Source organism: Rhyacophila brunnea, unplaced genomic scaffold (assembly GCF_057557595.1).
Source record: "Rhyacophila brunnea isolate RB1 unplaced genomic scaffold, BYU_Rbru_1.0 scaffold_13, whole genome shotgun sequence".
Lineage (NCBI taxonomy): Eukaryota > Metazoa > Arthropoda > Insecta > Trichoptera > Rhyacophilidae > Rhyacophila > Rhyacophila brunnea.
The window spans coordinates 11211863-11235253 of NW_028232785.1; the positions used below are offsets into that span (position 1 = coordinate 11211863).

General features: G+C 34.7%; 2 protein-coding genes across 2 annotated transcripts; both read right to left on the reverse strand.

The window, feature by feature from the left end:
- Window positions 1-8789: 8789 nt before the first annotated feature.
- On the reverse strand, window positions 8790-13074 carry nes (lysophosphatidylcholine acyltransferase 3 protein nessy). The gene is made up of 2 exons (XM_085940294.1): window positions 12116-13074; window positions 8790-11517 (listed from the first exon to the last, which is right to left on the reverse strand). Exons 1-2 carry the CDS (start codon window positions 12918-12920, stop codon window positions 10919-10921), a joined length of 1404 nt encoding a protein of 467 aa, XP_085796420.1. The 5' UTR covers window positions 12921-13074; the 3' UTR covers window positions 8790-10918.
- A 2111-nt stretch (window positions 13075-15185) lies between these two features.
- LOC147076468 (uncharacterized) lies at window positions 15186-23159 on the reverse strand. The gene is made up of 6 exons (XM_085941276.1): window positions 22985-23159; window positions 20441-20574; window positions 18519-18732; window positions 18233-18383; window positions 17114-17265; window positions 15186-16511 (listed from the first exon to the last, which is right to left on the reverse strand). The coding sequence occupies exons 2-6, from the start codon at window positions 20555-20557 to the stop codon at window positions 16423-16425; spliced, it is 723 nt and encodes a 240-aa protein (XP_085797402.1). The 5' UTR covers window positions 20558-20574; window positions 22985-23159; the 3' UTR covers window positions 15186-16422.
- Between the last annotated feature and the right edge of the window lie 232 nt (window positions 23160-23391).

Consider the following 23391-nt stretch of genomic DNA (forward strand, 5'->3'; position numbering starts at 1 on the left):
ACTGTTAAGTACCTACCTACCTAATGAAGCAGACACGGTCGAGTCTGTCAAACTGATGAAATTGTAAGGCTGAACATGTCACTTAATAAATCAACACACTCCGGAGAAATGCAGTCGTACAATGGTATTCAATGGCAAATAAATCCATTGGAACTAATTAAGCTTGAACGGAATACCAGCTACTTCTTAAAAGTTATAATGTATTACCTAATTATATTTAACTAGTTTATTTTGATATGCGGGATGTCATTCGCTGAGGGTTTTTGAAAGTGCACACTAACCGGTGTTACAGATTTTAGCTCTCATCCCATCTACTACTTACCGTGCCTCGTTGCGCCTACTATGGACCTCCCTCCCCTCCACACATCCAGACATTCCGCACTTCGATTCATGAGAGAAAACTATGGAAAGGCCTTCATCCATCAGTCAATCGATTACGTCAAATTTAACATAATATATTCTTTTTTTTTTGTATTAGATTCCTAAAAACCGTCTAACTCCACTGTCCATTGTACTTTTTGACCTGTGACTCCAAAATAATCACGGATAAAATTTTGATTGGAATAAATTTGTTTTCAATTAACACTGCCAACGAACGAATCAATCACCGATAGTATTTCTATTATTATCTATATCTTACATGTTCCACCGGTTCAGCTAGATTATTTTTTGAGACTATTGCTTTAGCTTAGCCCTGGATTCAAATTCCAGCCGGATGAACAACGGACAGCATTATGCAATCATAAGATTTATAATTTGAAATTCTACGCAGAATATTTTTAATAATTTAGAAGTTTTCATTTCATTTGAAGGCTTTGGGCATAACATACAACACAACATGGTACGAGGGTGGGTCAATAAGTCCTTAGAAAAGCCGACAGGTGGCGCGACTAGTACTGTAAGCGGTTTGTTGTCATGCAGCGGCACTACCGATTCAGTATGCTGCGAAGTTTCAATCAGATTGGTCGGGTTGTTGTGTGTTTCTCGTACATTTAAAAAAAAAAATTGCTTGTGGAAAATGGAAAAATGGAAAATGGAGAAAATTGAGTTTAGAGCTGTTATTAAACATTTTACTATAAAAGGGTTAACAGCAAAGGAAATAAAAAATGAGTTGGATTTAGTTCACGGCATATCTGCTCCTTCACTTGCAACTATTTATAACTGGTTAAATGAATTTAAACGTGGTTGTACATCAACAAAGGATGAACCACGCTCAGGACGTCCTGTAGAGGTGACTACACCAGAAATGATCAATAAAATCCACGAAATGGTGTTAAGTGACCGAAGATTAAAGTTGAGTGAGATAATTGAGGTTACAGGGATCTCAAAAGGTAGCGTCATTTCTATTTTACATGACAAATTGGGCATGAAAAATATTTCTGCAAGATGGGTGCCGCGTTTGCTCACAGTCGACAATAAACGCAATAGGGTGGTGGCCTCTAAAGCCCTGTTGTCGCTCATGCAACGCAATCCGGATGAATTTTTTCGTCGCTTTGTGACTGTAGATGAAACATGGATACACCACTATGCTCCCGAGACGAAAGAACAGTCAAAGCAGTGGATTGCGAAGACAAACCATGTCCAAAGAAGGCGAAAACCGTAAAATCAGCTGGTAAGGTTATGGCTACTGTATTTTGGGATGCACGTGAAATTATTTTCGTTGACTATTTGGAAAAAGGAAAAACAATAACAGGGGATTATTATGCATCTTTACTGGACCAGCTAAAAAACAAAATTGAAGAAAAACGGCCTCATTTAAACGGGAAAAAAATCCTCTTTCATCAGGACAATGCCTGTGTTCACACATGTTTACGATCAATGGCTAAAATTGAAGAATTGAAGTTCGAATTGTTCGACCACCCACCGTATTCGCCAGATTTAGCTCCCAGTGACTTTTTCCTATTCCCAAACTTAAAAAAATGGCTAAGTGGACGTTTTTTTTCAAATGAAGAAGTCATCGATCGGACAAATGCTTATTTTGAGGACCTTCCGAAAATTTATTTTTCTGACGGTTTAAAAAAAATTGAGAAACGTCTAACCAAGTGTATTGAGCTCCAAGGAGATTATGTTGAGAAATAAAAAAAAAATACAAAAATAAAAACTGTTTTAATGCTTTTTTCTAAGGAATTATTGACCCACCCTCGTATGTATAGGTCCATGCTGGGCATAACGCGAAAGGATTAAAAAGAGTAATGAGTAGATAAGGAAGCAGACAAGGGTTTGCGATGTGATAGAGTTCATTAAAAGCCTCAAATGGAGATGGGCTGGAAACATAGGTTGAAGAACAGACAATCGTTGGACAAATTTGGTCATCCAGTGATATCCAAGAGGTACAAAACGTCCGCAAGGTAGACCTAGAGGCCGCTGGATCGATGAAATGATAGTTCTGCGGAAGTACGTGGCAACGCAACGCACAGGACCGAGAGAATTAGAATCAGCTTGGAGAGGCCTTCATCCAGCAGTGGATAGATTCAGGCTGATGATGACATAAATAATAAAGAAAGATATTTGTGTCATTATGTGATACAGTTTAAGGCCTCTTACGCACCGTCAACTGGTCTCCGAAAACTATGGTTGCCAATAACCAGAACTTATAGTTGATTGCCACAATTACGTGCAGAAATTCTGAATTCCTTTCTTATGTCTCGTGATAGACGTATAGTATAAAACATCAGTGGCGAAGGGTGGAGGTAGGCTGATAAAATCTGACATAAAAAGTGGTGCTTGTTAGTTGTGAAAAATCAATTAAACCCTGCCTAAGCCAAGCCATGATAGTCGTCTATCTATAAAATATCTAAAATTATGCTCTTAAACTTCACTGGTATAGTGGCTACAGCAGTTGCATAAATTTGTACGTATGTACCTAATTGATTGTATCACAGTTCATCGAGAGCTAATATATCAGAAAGAGACGGCCGTATAGTATTGAGATCAAATTTGTCCAAATAAAACACTAAAAACCACCGGAATACAACAAAGACAGAAGAATATAGGTAGGTAAGTAAATTAGAAATCAATCATAAATTGTATATATTTATATAAAATTCTAAATGATTCAAAAGTAGGTTACTAAGTTGGTGCTCATAAGTATTAAGTCATACCTATCAATTATATCACATTAATCTTCTTTTTGAATCTGATAAAATTGGAACATTACTGTCTGCAATCAATGCATCATTTTCAATCTCAATGCTATACAGCCATCTCTTTCCGGTCAACTATGATACGGTTAAATCTAATACGTACGATTTACATGTAAACTATTTAGAGATGTCAATTAAGTATGAACCTTGACAAAATACTTTCTTTCGATACATCCTTAAGTCCAACGTTGTTTCTTATGCCTCAAATACATTATCATCATGTTATGTGCTGTCACAGTAAGCTGCCGCAACAGAAAAAAAGTATGTAATGTCGTTTTTCTTGGTATTTAAAATGTTATCAGACTGGTGCTCCCATCCCGTAGAACATTTTGAACCGTTAGCAAAAGCTGCCAAAATCGCCAGAACAACTATGAGGTCACCTCACGCATATCACATATCAGTGAATGTTTTTTTCTATTTTCTGCAGGCCTACAGATTTTTGACTCACGTCAAATGTTCTTTGTTTTTAGTGGTTTTCTATTAAATTATTATCTATGGATGCAATATCGCAAGTAATTTTAATGTACGCACATGTAGAACTGTTAAAATAAATTGAAATTAGCATAAATAGTAATTTTAAATTCTAATACATTAGCGTTGGGCGCTCTCCATCATTGAATTTATAGAAATAGTGATCATTCAAAATATTCTACGGAATGACGAAACCATAGACTAAATTTGTCCCCGTGCCAGCATGTGACATGATAATAATGTAATCGCAAGCATAGTCACAGATAACGTGTTGATGCACTAAACCACAGACAAGAGGCGGTCTCTCGTCAATCTGATTTATTTTGGGTGAAAAAATGAAAAAAAAAAACAAAATAAAACAATCAATAATTACAATCCCATTCCTTATGATTCCATTTTTATTTAAACAATTCGTGTAACAATAATAATAACTAGCCGGAACAACTGGCAATTGCCGGCTATTCTGCTAGGCTTCATAATAAAAATACGTAACTAAAAAAGTTGTTAATTACTACTCACACAAAAAAAATGATTATCTAAATTAAATATAATATATTATAATATCAATATAATTACAGTATCTTATATAATTTTATCCATATACGGCGTTAATATCTTATATTATAATATTACTGCGTCTTCCGTTTAAGTTATGAGTGGCCATGAAAAATATAGCTCAATCGAATATAATAGCGCCTATACACGTGCATGGATTTAATGGCGCCAAGTGTGTAAATTAAACTATCGCAATAATAACTGTTAACACGCAAAAGTGCTGACTGTCTCGCTAATCTCATTCTTCAAGCGTAAGCGAGACGCATTGTTGTCATTGTATGGTGCTATTTGACAGGTTGTCAAACATCATTCTACCGAGCATGCACGTTGCAATTATCACAATATAAAAATTTGCCGCTAAACTTTTTTGATCCGTGCATGCAGTCTCGCAACATACACAATATTACCTGTTTACATTTGCATTTTATCGTAATGGTCGTGAAAATACGTACTGACACAAGTTAATCCATGCACGTGTAGACGGGCCATAAAGCTAAATAAAACAATTGAGACAAAAAAGTTCTAAAAATATTATATAGGTATAAATAAATGCTTTAGAATTTTTTGTTCACGGGTAATCTTTGTAAAGAGAGTCTGTTGGTACAATCTGAGGCACATACATTCAGTTATGTGCTGGCGAACATGGTTTAAAAACATATTAAATTTTAACACTTTCAAACGCCTATGTATCTGATTTTTTATTAGAGTTGAATGATTTTCAATATAATATATTACATTCTGACCGTACATGGATATCACAACAACAGCTATGATCTAAATTAAGTCGCTCAGGATGAAAAAAAAATCATTAAAAATGTGTATTGATATTCAATTTGCAGCAGAGTGATTTTATAGCAGATGAGCAGCTAACTACCTCGTCTCATGTTACAGTTGTTAGTCTTTATCTAATTAACCGCGTCCGGAAACTTGTACGTATGTATCACACTTCATCGTGAAATGTTGTATCGGATATATATGGCCGTATAAATAGTACCGACATAAAATTCATGTCGAAATAAAACACGGTTCGTGTCGGTTTACACTTTAAAGGAAGCCAGCAGCAAACAAAATTTGAAAATAGCCGATAAACCAATTTATTTGTTAGGTTAGGTTTTCATTCTTGAATTCATGCATTTTGCCAATATCAGCTATGAAAATTGAATTAATGTTCATATTGAATCTAATAAAATTGGAGACCGTATAGTATACGGCAGTGGCAAAGGGTGGAGGTAGGCTGTTAAGATCCGCCATAAACAGTGCACATTAAACTTTTTCAGACATAGATATTTGTTTTCGTTGAAATAAGACTACAATTTACAGATAATGTTGGTTAGTTTTTAAAATTCAATTAAACCCTGAGAAACCAAGCCATAATAGATAATAGTCAAAAAATACATGTATATCTATAAAATATCTAAAATTATGCAATTAAATCATACATAACTTTGAATATTTTATAAATAGAATAATATTTTATATATATTATAGTTTGGTGTAGGCAGGGCTTAATGAATTTTAAAAAAATAACCAAGAATATGTGCAATATGTATTTTTAATCCAACAAAAACAAATAACTATGAATGAAAAAGTGTGCACAATTTTGTCGTATTGCCCAAATTAGACTAAAACTATTATGGTTTCGTTTAGGCAGGGTTTAGTTGATTTTTAAAAACTAACTAACACCATCTGTAAATTGTAGTCTTAGTTCAATAAAAACGAATACATATGACTAAAAAAGTTTAGTGAGCACTATTTATAGCGAATCTTAACAGCCTACCTCCACCCTTCGCCACTGGTATACGGTCATCTCATTCCGACAAGAAAGCTCACAGTGAAATGTTTTACGTACAATTTACATGTAACCCTAATTAACGCGATTGGCTGGCGCCCAATTTTTGAAACAAGCAGTATCTAAGCTATTCAAGTACGTCTTTACGAGTTGTATGAGAAATTTTATTTCTTCTTCGATTTATACAACTCTAAGAGTGGCGGAGGGTTATGAGCTTCACACACTTCCCCAGTGGTGTCGCTAGTTTGTCATCGGCAAAATCAGGTTGAACGTCGTAAGGTTCTACTATTTTTGGTTTTTTTGTTTTTAAATATTATCATTGGAAGCATTATTTTGTAATATAGGTACATAATATATTTATTTTATTAATGTTGGGTTTGTAAAATACATCGGGAGTTTTGTTTACATTATCATATTTACCATTGTAATATAAATATAAGGTGATTTTCTTGTTTATATGTTGAACTTGAACTCTCATTGGCAGTTATGGAGTCCATAGACTAAAATATAATGCAAACTTTTACATGATCATAAATAATGTCCGCCCAATATTTCCGTTGCATTTTCGGACACCATTCGAAGTATCATGCTTACTTTTCAAGCTATTTCGAGTTTTCAAACAAATTTTCATATTTTTCGATAGGTAGGTACTGCTTGTTTCAAATTTTTTGACTTTTTATACCATGGGATATTAACTCTTCAAATGCATCATAGCATTTTTGTTTTATCAATATTTTGAATGATTTCGGGGAAAAGCGTTGGACTAGAGCTGATGATAGAGTTAGATGACCCTAGGTTAAAACCCCTTCTTGTTGTTCAATGGGTCACAGATTTGAGATGCATATTATTTGCACAATCATAACAATTGTTAGTCTGAAGACCTAACGGGTAGAGGCCCGGTACATGTTACCAGCTTGCATGTACACAGAAATACACCTGTTATATTGAATAATACAATTTCCACATTTTATATCATGACATAGATTTTTTCAAACTGGCGACATAACAAAGACAAATGCAGTTTCTTTTTTTGCCACTATTGGCAAGACAGTGTTCTCTCTCCTAAGATAGAGTACAGCTTAATAATTAAACTGATAAATCAATAATTAACTTGATTAATTATTAATTAAATTCATCAATTAATAATTAAATTGATTAATTCACAATTAAATGATATAATTGTTAATTAATAATAGTTTTTAAATCTCTTCATTGATGAATTAGTGACATTTTTGTGAAAATCAGATAATTATTATTACCCGATTGAACGGGCACAGTGCTACTAGAGACATCTATTGACGGCTATAATACAATTTAACTATTAAATACAAATTCGTGTCATAAAAATTCCAGGTTAGCGTGAGGTTAGATAGTTTTGACAGAAAACATGTGAGGGATAGAGGTAGGCTGTTAAGATCCGACATAAATAGTGCACACAAAACTTTGCGTGCACTATTATGTATGCTTACTTTATTCAAAATTCTATTAAAATGCATGTTTCGAAATTCTCTCACTAGATGTCCCTAGGAGCACTACAGTAGCATTTCACTTTGACTTAAGTTATAACAAGCAATGATTCATAATAGTATATTAATTTCACCCATATAACTAATTTAATTTACAATAAAATACATATTATATATTATTATTATCTATAGATGTACATTTACATATTATTATCGTCAACTTATTACAGTATTTCGAATGTCTATTGTTACAATACTATCTCTCCCTCTGATTACTTTGAAATCAAACGAAGCAGAGATGCGTCGAAAAATTGAGATGTTCACCATTAAACAAAAGGTCAAAAATATCTACGTATATATTGGGAGCACGTGGTGGAGAGTTATGCCGATGATTTTCTTGGTTACGCGACCTCTGTACGTGGCTCAATATCTAAGGTGAGCGCAAGAGATGTACTGGAATTTGTAACATCTTGAACATGACGAGATTCGACTTCTCAACGTATTAATACATGTTTTTGAATGCATGATAGTTTTTGTATCAATGATTGAATCTTCGTGCTCACCGTCTGTTGCGATGACCCAATAACAATAGCGCGAGACAGCGATGTCTTCGTAACATAGTGATAATTGTAATGATATATACCAAGCAGTGGCGAGGGGCGGAAGTAGGCTGTTAAGATCTGACATAAATAGTGCACACTAAACTTTGTCAAGCATACTGATTTGTTTTCATTGAAGTAATAATACATAATACGTGGGGGTTGTTGCCAAAAGTTGGTAAGTCGATAAATTATAGATATATAAAACATGCACATAAAGAACAAAGAAATCAGCATTAGGTATGCCTGATTTTAGAAGGCATGTCTAACTTCAAAATGCAATTACTTCATAACATAATTTTGAGACAGATGGTGTTGGTTAATTTTTTAAATTCATTAAGCCCTGCCCAAAATGTTCTTTATCTATAAAATATCTAAAAATAATTTTAGATATTTTATAAATAGGCGGATATTTTATGACTATTATCTATTATGACTTGGTTAACGCAGGTTTAAATTGAATTTTAAAAACTAACAAGCACTGTAATACACAATAATATTGTAGTCTTAGTTCAATGAAAAAAAATACGTTAGACTGACAAAGTTTAGTGTGCACTATTTATCTTGGATCTTAACAGCCTACCTCCGCCCTTCGCCACTGATACTGAGACATTCGACGAATTTCTTAAAAAAGATATTACATAATTGACATGCCTTAAAATTAATAATAATAATAGAATAAATATGCTTGGGTAACCCTACATTCGTTAGTTATTGACATTAGAGAATAGAAAAAAATAGCGATTATTGATTATTTAGATTTTTTGCTTATTATAATTAAAAGTTGAAACCAATGAGACAAATATTGTGTAATAAATATTTGTACTTTTCAGTATTATGGACAAAATTTTACAAAAAAAAATTCTACAACTTTTACAAAAAGTTCTAAAAGTGTTCTAAAATGCAACTATGATCTACAAACTATACACGATAGTTCTATTACGTCAAATACGTTTGTAGAACACGTGTATCAATAAAAATTTCTAAAAGTGTAAATTTACTATTACTTAAAATGGCAAAAAAAATTTGACAACCATAAAAAAATTCAGCGTTTTTTGACTAGTTGAAGTTTTCCGTGTTCAGATCTAGTATTAAATAAAGGCTCAAAAAAAAAAATTCTACTAACAAACTAAATATTAAAAAGTTCTACAAAAAACAAAAATTAAATAAAAATCTATAATTACAAATTGAGCAAAGATTGCATAGTGTTTTAGTTTGGTAAACGCGATGTGAATATAATAATATTGTAAAAGATATTCAGTTTCTACTTATTTTGTAAGAGGTTAGGTTAGCTTGTTTTTAATTATTATTAAAAATTATTTTACTGGAGACCGGAAATTCGAGGTTTGTTGGTGGTGCTAAAATCACCGCGTCTCAAGCTAATTTTTTTTCATTCTAGTGCGCAGTTTATATTATATCAGTGGCCGTTGGTATGAACGAAAATGCAAATGCCTACCATTGGTTAATGGAGTCATATGTAACTTTCTATTCTGTCATTTCTCTTCACTAAGGGCTTATTGTAGATGCCATTGTCAAGAGATAATGTGGTAAAGTGATTAATTATATTATGCTGTATTTACTAAAAGTCGACAATCGGCGTGGATCGTTGAATCTGGTTGGGTCTTCGAGTCTGCTGGAACTGGTTTAGACCTTAAGTAATTTAGCAACTCTTTTGCCCAGATCATCGTTAATTCTCTACCAAAACGCAGCTTTTGCATTAATATACCTAACAATCCATTTTACCATATTATCGCTTGACGATGGCATCTGCTGCGAGACTGAAACTTTGCCGGAATGAGGAAACACATGGTAACCGCCTAAAAACAGAATATGATAAAAACCATATTGTCACTGTTCTGACAGAAGACACTAATTCGAAAAAATGACATATTGAATTAGTTATACCAAAATGTTCCTTATTTCAAACTTTACCGTCTGGAAACCTTCTTAATAAATAAACAGTCTTTATTTTAAAGTCATCCTTTTTACGATTAATTAATAAACTCACATGATAGACCATTTCAAACATTTTAACAACTTCAAAGTCAAATTGCTCAAAACTAGTATTCTCGAGTTAGTGTGTTCTGCCAGAACAGAGACGATATGTGAGAGTCAAAAAATTCTACTTAGTGATAACATGATTATGCATTCGTAGAATATATTGATAAAATATGATTTTGAACCTCAGAAACATACATATTAGGAAAAATTCTAGATTGGAGCTTATATCTATCACTTTTCGGGTAAGTACTTTCGCCTGTAAGCTATCGATCCTTATATGATTAATACAAATTATTTCTTACACATCAGTTATAATATACCTAGTAGAAAATTTTTTTGAAAAAATATGACGTATATATGGTGGGACTCGAACCCGCATCCATTGGTAATGTGCTTTACCAATTGAGCCACCTACTTATATTTTCAAATCTTGTGAATTATTCGTTGAATAAAAAATGTTGTTTATTAAACTACCCATGTCTTAACAGAAGTACTTTGAATTCCACCAATCAGGAGGTGCTTGACTTAGTGAGTTCAATTCCCACTCGGTTTGACTTTTTTTAATAATTATATTTCTGAGGTTTTTCAAAATTATATTTTATTATGATAAAGAATCTAATGTTCGCAAACCGTTATTAATGGGGTTGTCCGTATATTATATATTGAATAGTGACCTTTTACCTGCACGGTCAAAAACAAATTAGTATTGTCTATATTCACTACCAATTGACCAACTGTGAAATAATTGAAAGCTAACCAATTAAAAATAACGCGCATTACAGGTTAACGTGGTGCGTCCACTTCGGTAACATTGTAAGTATTGGTGGTGGTGGTGAAAAGATAAAGAGCATCTATAGGGTGGCATACATCCGTCACCGGATCGAGGATATGCATTTAATGTTTTGCACTCTCTGGTTTAAGAGGACGCGTCGGTTTGATCAACATACGCACAATTGGTTTGTACACGAAAGCCCACGGGAAGAACAAGATGAAACCGGAGAAGTACATCGATCGGTAAACCGGCCACCATTTCTCTACGCTAAGCAGTGAGAATGGCACCAGAACGTAGCCCATAAAGACCAACACGTACAACTTCAGAAATACAAATTCTGCAAGTGCCAATATTCCTGTACGTTCTTTCGAAAACGCTTCATTCTTTTTAAGAATACTCTCCAGTTCTTTCTCCATGAAGATGATGGCAAACTCCATGAAGAATGTGATGTAGTATCCGGAATGTAGTCCGTGCCACAGCGCAAGAAATCCGAGAGTTATCAATTGACTGGCTTGACGGCTACCGAGGAATGCCATTCGTTTGTAGACGTACTGGGCTACCCACGCGTTCGTGTTGATGTTGAAGCTCGGAACGAAGCCTCCGAATAATGTGGTCTTCTCGTAGAGGTTTAGGTCGATGTTACGGCAGCCGTCAAATTTCGTCTCTCCTTTGTGAGCCTTGTCTTCACCATTGTCGGCAAGACCGAAGGTGATACATGCGCCTGGAATTAAAACAAGAAATCATGTGAATAAAACAATTGATAAACATTGCCAACGATTATAATTAATAGGATCGTTAATATCTGTTTGACACCAAGATAGTTGCATCAATTTATGATTTAATTCATGGGTCTTCCGATGGCCACAGACCTTGCATGTCGTGAAATGCCAAGAGAAGTGGAGCCAACCCGTTCAAGAGGCAGTTCGACAGTCAAATCATCCAGGTCACTATCCTGAATCCTGATGGAGAATAAGAAGTAATATTTCATTTGGTTCTATACGTTTATCCTGGATACAGCGGCAAACACATTTTGATAATAGCCGATATATTTACTGGATAATTTGTTAGTTTGGGTTAGTTAAGGCTAGGTTAAGTTAGGTTAGGTTAGGTTATCCTAACAAATAATCTAGTATAACGGCTATTTTCAAAAAGTATTTGTCGCTGTATCCAGGATAACCGACTTGTACCTTTCATTTACTTAAATGATTTGTATTTTTTCTGTTTCAAGAGGAGTGTTTTGACTTGAAAACCGCCTGTATAATTAAACTAAACCGACAAAAATTCTACACACAAAATTTTGTCATAAAAACATTACAAACCTTCAGTTAATAGCCAGCAAGACACGTACTTGGTCAATGTCAATTTTCCCCAAATCGCAATTATAAAATGTTGCCGTAGAAGCGACGATGTCTGGTATTCTTCTGTCATCAGATAGTCGTCAGGGAAGTAGAGTATACCAACTTGATAGATGAAAAGGTACGCCAGACCGATCAGGGCTCGTTTTGACCCTGCCGCTAAACAAGAAGGAGTCGTATTCGTTGGAAATTTACCAGAAACAAACTCTTTAAGACGTGCCATTGAAAATTGAGGACCGACCAAGAAACTAGCAGGGAAATACACATGTGCTGATATCTCCAACAAGCTGGGCAATTCTTTCAAAGCTGTTATTTGGTTGCTAGCCGATAGAGAAGACATCGGCTTTGTACCGTCCCATAAATCAAAAGACAACCCTATTAAACGTAAAACTAACACGCAATGCGGCATCGTCCATGTTATATCGTAGGTCTCAGTACCGGTGTTGTAATAACCATACAATAGATACAGCATATGAAACGCGAAGTTTAAAATCGTAGTGAATTTCGATGCGCCGAGAACTTTTAAGGTTATGTACGTGAATAGTACAGCTAAAATGCTGTGGTAGATATCTCCCCCGAAGTTAAAAAGCCCCATTAATAATCCGCTCGCTGTGAAGAAAATGTATTTGTTCGTATCGGTCTGTTTTTGAAGATGGCATCTGTATATCCAGGCGACTGGGAAGACGAGAATTATCGAGAATAGCAGGCGAAAAGCGGGCTCCGAAGCGCCGATGAAGCCCGCAAGGAGTTTTATTAAATTAAAATCCATATTTAATTATGTCTTGGTCACTTTTTAAACTGCTAACTCACTGCTTCCGTTTTATGTCGCGTTGTTATCAGTTTTTGTTGCTTCACTAACCCACGTATCAATTTTTGATCGGTACAAAGTACTTAACAAGTGACAGTAGTTTTTTTATTATTCAGAGAAAGCAAACGGGTTGTCATATACAACTTTCTAAAGCATACCAGTGTAAAAAAATACAAAATGTAAAATATTCTTAAATTATAAAGTCACATCTAATGCTTAGGTATGGATCTAAATTAACACTAATACCACTACCATTAATTATAAATAACGTGCTAATTATATCGAATGGCCCCCTAATCAGGACACAACAGCTGTGGCGTTCGCGCTGTAAGGAAATGAAGGTGTTTTTTACTGGTTCTCCGTCATCGTAATCTGTCAGTCGCCATTTTGAATTTTAGCTATCTTTTTGTCATCGAATTATAGTACGCGGTCCAAGCCATTATAGTATTTCGGCAAAAATTATAGAACGTTTAGAAAATGAAAGTTTTTTGTTTGTCACATAAACATAACGGAGAATTCGAGAAATTCCGATGCCCTGCTTAATTATAACACCTCTTACGACCGAAAAATGCTAACACCGGCCGCCGTCATTAACTGTCACGTTAGTTTTAGAGAGTAGGTACCTATACAACTCAAAACCACGTCCATAGACTAAAATATCGCACACTGAGATCTTATATTATTTATATTATACACCGTCCCTCGCTTCACACCCCTAACCAAACCGGCGAATTCAATTAATAAAATTTTTCAAAATTGTGGTATTTTTGACGTACTATACTTTTTTAATAGTACGCGGACGAAAACGTAACTTTTCGAATAGTACGCGAACCAAATGTACTATAATTATAGTTCGGTTGGCAACACTGCGCTCTCTGACAGATGACAGTGGCCGGTGGCGGAGAACCAGTAAAAAGACCCAATATGAATATTATTATTTAATGAAGTTATACAATTAAAATGTATTGTGTTAAAACTTTTAAGAAATCGTTAGAATACATTTTTATTTAATTGAAATGTATTACGTCATAATTTACATTTACATATTAATATATTAGGTACCTACATTGAGAATTTGTAGTAAAATAATTAATTATATTATAGAGAAACAATTATTGTAATATATAATATGTAATAATTATAAAAATAATAAAACAAAATAAGTGACAAATGTGTAAAATAAAGTACCATTATCTATTAAAATAATAATAATTATAAAACTATTGATATAGGTACTTGCTAGGTTTCCCCAAATATAATTACTTATCAATTACTTCCTTCGCCTCCTTCAATCCCCGGATAGGTACCTCAAGGGTAACTAATATGTATAGCGATTGCATTACTTACCTACCTCTTTGGATGTCTATGCTTATTTGCTGTCCCAGATACTCAGTTGAACGGCACTCACCTGTTTTTATCACTGAAGCGACGAACGATCTCAGCAACATAGCTTTAATAATAGTATAAGGTGGAGTATCGTTGAGGCATAGCTATTCTTTAATAATCAATAAGATAGATAATATTTATCCAAATATTACTGATTTAGTAATTTATCAGAATTGGTGCAGGTTTATCAAAATTTTTATTTGATTTATTTTAAACGATGCCAGATTTTATCACATGTAGTGTAAAATATTAGCCAAACCTAATGAGATTTTTTATCATCTGATTAAATAAATAGAAAGTTTTCATCATAACCCCCCTACATTGTATGTGCTAAAAATATAAAGTAGGTAGGTAAGGACCAACTATTTTGTTTTTTTTTATTATTGTCTTTTGACTAGGTAGGTACCGACTTTTAAACTGTTTTAATTAAAGTAAAACACAATATTATGAAGCACTTATTCCACTTAGTTAAATAATCACCACCGTGGATCGGTTTCATCCACTTCAGAGGAACATTGCCAACCACAAAACCGTCAACAAGTTTTAGAATGTCGGGGCCATGAATATAAAATATTGTCTGGTGTTCGAATTTAGGACTAAGCTAATCTCAGTATAAAAAGTATTGAATGATACGTCAAATGTTAGCATGCGGCTCCCTCACTCAGCAGACAACTTATATTGGTGGATCTACAAAAGAAAATGTAATTGCCACTTCCTTTTTGATTATAAATGTAGATACACTCATAGCGAAGAATTTGTTGGGAACTGATACAAGGGAAAAGGTTAGATATCAGAATTAATAATAATGTATTGTTTCATTTGTATTCATTTAATGAGATCACATTAAATAATTTCAATTACACAGATATTTTATAAATTTAATAATTATTTCAATTGCCATGCAACCTTTTAGAATCTAGAATAATACTATTAACAATAATTAGTTTATTAATCAGAATACAAAAACTAAACTGTCGCCTTTCTGCATACAATCTATAATATTGGATAATCATACGCCCTATTTTAGAATAAAAAACAAAACAGAAGTAACCAAAAATAATCATATAGGTAGGTAGGTAAAAAGAAATAGGTCATTTTTGTTTTGTTAATACTGTCTTCATGAATACATATCTCTAAAACCGTATACCCAGTGACGTCCCGTGGGGGTAGGCAGATTGAGCGTCTCTTGGGGGCGGCAGTTACTCGAAGGGCGGCAAATCGAGGAGAATCATTTGGAATATATAGAAATAGCTACATAAACTTAGTAATAACGAAATTATCTTTCCATTAAAAAAATCAGCTCAATGGTTTTATCGGGTTTGCGATATATAGTTTACTTCCATTGCCCTTCGACGTCCTTGGTGACCAGAAACGACACGTGCAGATTTTCGAATAATTAGTCTGATATTTTGTTAGTAATGTATCCATACTACACATTTATTAGATATTGGACTCATGAAAGGATGATAAAATACTGCATAAAAAAATGAGGCGGCATTTAGGCGCTGCCTATGGGCGGCATTTTGTCTAGGGACGTCTCACTGTCTCTAAAACCGTATAAGTGCAGTTTCGAAACAGCTGCATATTATTATTATTATTCAGTGACGTCCCGCAGGGGTAAGCAGGTAATGTGTTGTTTGGGGTCGGCAAATGAACAAACGAATGCGATAAATAGGTACAACTTTTGTAACCGTTGGCCGACATCTTAAGTTTTAAAAAATCACAAGGGAGCATCAACACTAAGACTTGCCAGCGCCTTGGATCTCCACATACCTAAAACAACCGCTGTTTGAAAGTACCTACATCCTTCTCAGTAGATGGTGTATAATAATGCAGGTTTTTTAAGATTCAATATCGAAAAATGAATTTCTTCAAGATTTTATGACCTGTGTAAATTTAAAATTTGTCAATAATTAATAAACAAAACACTATAATTATCCTAAAATAAAAATGATAATAACATAAATTTAATATATTTAAGGGTTTGTTTATTGGGGGTCTGGTGTACCCCTTCATAAGTCGTGCAGTTCCGTCTTTGGTAAGTCAAAACGTCCCTAATTTGGAGTCTTTTGGACCCCTAAGGTTTTGTACTTGAAGTTTTCTTCATGGCTACGCAGTCGGCTTTGGGTTTCTTGGTCTCGGCACTTCTGGCATATCTTGGGGCAGCTGCATCAAAAGAAAATAAAGATTCAGTTGGTAGAAAGAAGGTCTTGTCACAAGGAAGTTGCTCAGATGTATATTATATCAAAATAGCATTGGAATTACACACACAACGTCTTGGAAAGTTGATCATGGGATATTTTCAGCACAACTAACGCCTACCATGGACTAACGTTCGTTACGCCACGGTATACGCCTGCATGACGAGCGTGGAGACTTGGCGGGTGGTGGAGGAAAAATCAAGTTGCTCAGAGTAATAATTGGGTTTAATATTTTTATAGTTTTATACCATGTCCGATTCTAATAAAATCATATTATAGGCCTCCACAGGGTGGACGTTTATATTTACGAGAAATGGATGATAACTACTTGTTCAACCTATTAGGTCCATACTCTGACTCAAACACAAATTGAAAAACAATATGCGTATTTGCCAGACCCAGGATTCGAACCTGGGACCCACCACATTATAGGCCAACGCTTAAGCCGCTCGGCCATCGTGGGCGTTAGGTGAATTTCAATGGATCTTCTCTACATTGCATGAAAGAAACCATTTGTTCCGGGCCAGCATTGCGGTCTCAAAGTCAAAGATGAATATTAATGCTCACCAAACACTGAAGCATCGGAGAGAGGTATGATCTGATAGTTCAGATGTCTCCCGAGCCTGGGCGCAAACGGAGGAATCCTGGATTCGGTGATGGCTGGTGCTCTATCGTCACCGGTCGCTCGACCGTACAAGGAGTTGTCTGAAGAATATTCGCTGAAAGAATATCAGATTACAGTTAGCTGAAAATATAACAGGTATTGGTGCAGAACTAACCTCGCATTGGCCAATTGGGAGGGCAATGACTCTGTTCAACCAAATCGCTTCGGATGATATATTCCACCTACGTGGGATGAGTAGATATAGGTTTATAAATTCTTAAAATAGGGTCAACTCAGCTCATTCGGCGTACATACATTTTAAATGTCACGTTGTGAATGTTTAATATGCATAATTTGTAAAGTTCACTACTTATATTAAATAAATAAATTTGAATCTCGACTATAGGTATACAATTTTGTAAATAATTGCGAATGCTATTTTTTTAATTAATAGAAAATATCACGCCTGTAATGGACGAGTGGTAAAGACGTGTTCTCTTATAAAGTCGTAGATATCGGGTTCGAATTCCGTATCTGACAAATTGACACGTTGTTGTCCAACTTGCCATTCAAGGAAAGATCAATGGTAAGCAATCACTGAGTAACTTTTAATTAACACATTTAAATAACATGCTAAATGCATATAATGGCCGTTTAACGGGGACACGGCAGCCGTGTCGTCCGCCTCCAACGAGTTAAGAACCTCCGTGATTGGTACGAGTGTAGCTCCACTGAACTGTTCCGAATAGCAGACGACAAAATATAAGACCGTCTTGATGATGGCCGACCTCCGCTAGGGGATGGCACAATAAGAAGAAGATTTCTCAACTTTTGTGGAGAGAAGTGTTAGCATACCGGGCTGTAACCATCCTTCATAGTGAAACTGCTTGTCCTTGAATATGCGCAGATGACATTTCTTCTTTGCGCAGGGAGTAGGCGGAGCTAGTGTAATTATTTTATAATATAACTGCTATTACTGTTGTCTCACTAGGCGCCCAAGCCTTACGGCAATATGGTCCGGTTAAAATCCTGAAGTATTGGAAGAATTTTTAAAGCCATTAGCGTGATGATAAAATATTTACTTGTCTATTGCCAGCATGCCCAACGCTCTCAACAATCCAGGACTGAGATCTCTGCCAAGTCGTGGAATGAAGTCGACATTCCTCGAAGAGCCAGTGACCTCCTGTTCGTTGGAGTCGCGGCCAAGACGGGGAGTGAATCTGCGCTTGGAGCCTGAAATATAATGCAACTCTATTATAATATAGGACAGCCAGAGAAGCAAATGCTTTACGCATTGGATTACAAAACCAAAGTAATCAACATTATTTTTACTGCTAGTAGATTTTAAATATTATTATGAACGTTTACCAAAGATAGGCTCTCTGGAGTCGGGCATGTCGTCGACTGTTTCCAAGCCATTCAGCATTGCAGCTTCTAGTAGCAACCTCTGCATCGGTAGGCTGACTGCGCCAGGGCTCAAGCTGGGACCGTGGGACCGTTTTCCAAGTCTGGGACCAAACCACATACCTCCAGGGTTGCCGGCGCGTTTACCGAGAGAGATTTGATCCGATGGCTTTTGGTCCTGGAATGATTAAAATACACACCCAAAGATATCACACGAATGCAGTTTGCTGTATCACACTTCACCATGAAATGTTGTACTGAAAATATATTATCCTATATTAAAGACCGTCCAACCTCTTTGGGTCGTATAGTACTGACATAGAATTCATGTTTAAATAAAATAGGTTCTTTACAGGAAACCAGTAGCAAACAAATTTTGAAAATAGCCGATATACTGGATTGTTTGTTAGGTTGGGTTAGGTTTTCATTATTGAATTCATAAATTTTACCTAAATCAGTGGGTCTATTCTATACTTATCGAACACTAAATTGATAAATAGTATCAAACTTAGGGTAGGTTTGTATCAAAATATTAGCACTTATTGTAACAATTACACGAAGCCGGTTTTTATTGTTGCAATAAGTGCGATATTTTAACAGCAGCAAGATAGGTGCTGTTAAAATATAGCACTTATTGCAACAATAAAAACCGGCTTCGTGTAATTGTTACAATAAGTGCTAATATTTTGATACAAACCTACCCTAAGTGTGATAATATTTTTCACTTTATCACTTTAGCGGTCGATAAGCATAGAATAGACCCACAGCTATGAAAATTTAATTAATGTTGTGAATAATGTGAATCTAATAAAATTGGAGACTGTATAGTATACGCCGTCACTAAGGGTGGAGGTAGGCTGTTAACATCCACCATAAATAGATCACACTAAACTTTGTCAGTAATACGTATTTGTTTTTTACGTATTTACAGATGGTGTTGGTTAGTTTTTTGAATTCAATTAAACCCTGCGAAACCAAGCCATAATAGATAATAGTCAAAAATACTGGTCTGTCTATAAAATATCTAAAAGTAGGTATGCAATTTTATTAATTCATAGGTACATAAAATAATGCAAATAGCCGACATACCTACTGGATTATTTGTTACGTTGGATTAGGTTAGGTTTTCATTCTTAAATCCATGAATGTTGCCAAATATTGAATTTGGATTAAGATAGTTGTGGCGAACCTATGGCACGCGAGATGATTTTGAATGGCACGCGTTTGAAGAGAAAAAAACTATAATAATAATAATAAATGGTAATATCGCATTGTATAAAAATAGCAAATACTCTTCAAGAATAAGAATTACGTTTGATGTAAATATACCTATAATTGCATAGGTCGGTCCTTAGACATTTTGCGTCACATATAATATTATCGCATTAATATCATCAGGCGGCGGGGAATGCCACGTCGCGAACCTCTAATTTTGATCGATTTACAGTGCTTGAGACCACTGTAGCGAGAGAATGCCTCATCTGATCGGAGAAATTCTGGTATCAATTTGTGCGTAAATAATCAAACTAATTTTATTAATACTGTATCAAACAATTTCATTTCTATCCAAAAAAACGACTGCAGCAAATTAGAAACAAAAGCTTGGTGAAGCTACTAGTAGTAATTCTGGCAAAACAGTTTCAAAATTGGTGGACCGAAATGTATGGCGTAATTGAAAAAAGTGATAAAATATAATATTTGTGCTATGTTCTGTGAGTGGTATTTAGAACAACATCATTTTTTTAATATAATTTTTAAAAACTATTTTTTCCCGATGAAAAACTGCTCGACACGTCAGACAGTTGAAAAATAATATTTGGGAAATTTTAGCACGCGTAAGTAAAAAGGTTTGCAAACCCTGGATTACGATTGTAATATCTACTTACCTCTATCGTGAGCTGCTGGGCATATGCCTGGTCGTTTGAGTATATAATGTAGCATACTGTCAAAGTGAAGATAATGGCACGTTCAAAACCAAAGATTCTTCTGCTTGTGGACGCCATATTGGTTTATGAAGGATCTAAATGAGAAAACAAAATAAAGATTATATACCTAGATGGAGCCTGTGAACACAGAATTAATGGGAACTGAAATACCTAATGGGTGTGGAGTAACAGGCAACTGATCTCAAGTGTGGAAGAATATGGGATAAACTTAAACATGTGTCAAAAATACGTCATTCCTTCATTCTGACAACTGCTTTCGGTTTACGCATGGACGCTCATTTAATATTAGTTTATTTGAAGGTTGCAACACACACTATTGCACGTCTATAATGTATGGTTCATTTTCGTAGGACACACACATTTAAAACCCTGCTTCAATATGTAGTGTATTGAGGTATAGCCTATCTGAATTCTATTTATTAACCAGCTGTTCTGTGGTTTGTTCCTTCAAATTTTGATTTTTACCCACAATAATTATCTAAGGTAAAATTTGGATATTTTGGAATAAATCTTTAATTTGGTAAAGCTTAAGGCTATACTTCAACTGAGGCATGGTCTAAAAAGATCATGATTAGGCGATGCGCGGATTGTGCAAATGACGCGAGCCAAACGAAATATAATTTGACATAAAAATTCAACATGCGTCCTTTTAATGTTATGTTTATTATTATATTCGTAATAATAATAGTATTGACATGTTTTCTTTTTCAAGTACATGCGGAACGTTTTTTAGTCATCTTTACACGATTTAAGAATATATTCCTCCGACGCCATCACAAAACAAATTGACGTGCTCACACCTCGACTGTCAGTCTCCGATTGGCGACGACTGCGAAATTTCGTTCCACATATTGTTGAAAATTATTTTCCGTTTCACTTATGTACGCTCTTAACAAAACATTAGTAGATGTTCAACAACAGACGGAGGGTGGAGGTGGGCTGTTAAGATCCGACATTAATAGTGCATACTAAACTGTCAGTCATATTAATAGTTAATTATCTGTTCTGTAGATAGAACTCAAGAAGTATATGAAAGTGAAACAAAAAATAGGACCTATGGTCTACTGATTAGGTTAGCTACAATTAGTGATTTCGCATAGCAGGTGCATCAGGACTAATGACAGTTATGTAATATAATTACATAAATATTCGGAGTTTGAGAGAATCACATAGGTACATATTATGACTTCACCAGGAATCACTAGATAAGAAAACACTGAAAACAGTACTTTATTTGAAACAGATGATCGTCAATGGAATGCTCAATATCTTTAGCTATACGCATAGCAGAGCGGTGCACTTAGGGGCGTGGAGGCCTGATGAACTGACTGATTTTGAGCTTACCAGGATACAAAATAAATCACATCCTTATACTAGTTCATCTGCGAGTTATCGTGACCTGTCTGATCCACAAGTGGTTGTCTAATGCGTAGTCTAACGATAATATTTTTTAGACATGCTGCATCAGAATAATATTTAAGCAAGCATCGGATGCTCCATATGGTTGCACCAAAGTATGAATGCCACTTCTGGCCTTCTAATGACACAGTCATTGCGTGGCGTAGAATATGCAGAGGAGACATTCGGGAAGCCGAAAAGCAAACGAAGATCTGGCCAACCTTGTACAAGGTGGAGGGATAACGTCAAGTTTGATTTAAAGACGTTAAATGTCCTAAACTGGAAGGAATGAGGCCAACACCCACATAGGGTTGTAACACTTGTAACGCATAAGAATACGTAGATATTCTATATATTTACAAAAATAGGTACTATTCATAGTTTGGCAAACATTTTAAGCTAATTCTTCGAATCGGCAGTATTAAACACATTATGCTAGGTCTAATTTTCAGTTCTTCAAAAGAGACGAATCGTCCTATGACAGTGATGAAGGGTGGAGGTAGCCTGTTAAGATCCGACATAAAATTATGCAAACTAAACTTTGTCAGTCATACGTATTTGTTTTCATTGAAATAAGACTATTATAATAATTATTAATTTCAGATAGTATTGGTTAGTTTTAATGATTCAATAAAACCCTGCGTAAACAAAGCCATAAGATAATAGTAAAAAAAATATTCATTTATCTATAAAATACTTTAAATTAATATACCATTAAATCATATATAATTTTAGATATTTTATGGATGCCTATAATGATATTTTGTAACTTTTATAGTTTGGATTTGGCAGGGTTTAATGAATTAAAAAACTAACTATCTTAATACTAGGATCTGTAATATGTATTTTTAACTCAACGTAGTTTGGTTTATGCAAGGTTTAATTAACTCAATTTTGCAATTTGTCGTCTTAGTTCAATGAAAATAAATACATATAACGGACAAAGTTTAGTGTGTACTTTTATTTATGTCTGATCTTAACAGCCTACCTCCACCCCTCGTCACTGGCCAATGGCATAGTAAAAGCGACACATTCATAGTAAAAACACTCACATAAAAATAGAAAAAAAAATGTTGAAATACTTACCTACAGAAAACACAATATTATACTGCAGCACTGGTTTATAAATTTAATAAAAGCAAACTTAAATAATTTATTTGTTATTTCAAAATCCTTTGTATTTGTCTAATTGTTATTATTAATTTTAAAATGTAGTTTTTATGAGATAATATTGTAGATTTTTGAAGTGTTGTTTGTTTGAATATCTGAAGCTTTATATTGAAGTCTTATCGAGAAAGCCTCTTTATATACTGTGTTTGAAAACGCGTTGGATTTATCCGAGATTAATACAAAACAACTGGATTTACTTTAAATTGTGATTGATTGTTGAGTTGGATTTATTTGCATGCCAGCGGCGTGGGTTACTGTGAATGGTTTTGTATTTTTTTTAATGGAATACAAAAAATATATACTTAACAGTACAAGTACAGCAT

Bases quoted from the DNA above. Each gene is read 5' to 3' on its own strand.
- nes (XM_085940294.1), bottom strand. From the start codon at position 12,920: ATGGATTTTAATTTAATAAAACTCCTTGCGGGCTTCATCGGCGCTTCG. The intron at 11,518-12,115 runs GTTTGTAATGTT...TTTTAATTCCAG, and splicing joins TTGCTGGCTATTAACTGAAG to GCGCATGTATCACCTTCGGT.
- LOC147076468 (XM_085941276.1), bottom strand. From the start codon at position 20,557: ATGGCGTCCACAAGCAGAAGAATCTTTGGTTTTGAACGTGCCATTATC. The intron at 18,384-18,518 runs GTAAACGTTCAT...ATTATATTTCAG, and splicing joins CTCCAGAGAGCCTATCTTTG to GCTCCAAGCGCAGATTCACT. The intron at 17,266-18,232 runs GTAAATATTTTA...ATATTCTTTCAG, and splicing joins GGCATGCTGGCAATAGACAA to CGAATATTCTTCAGACAACT.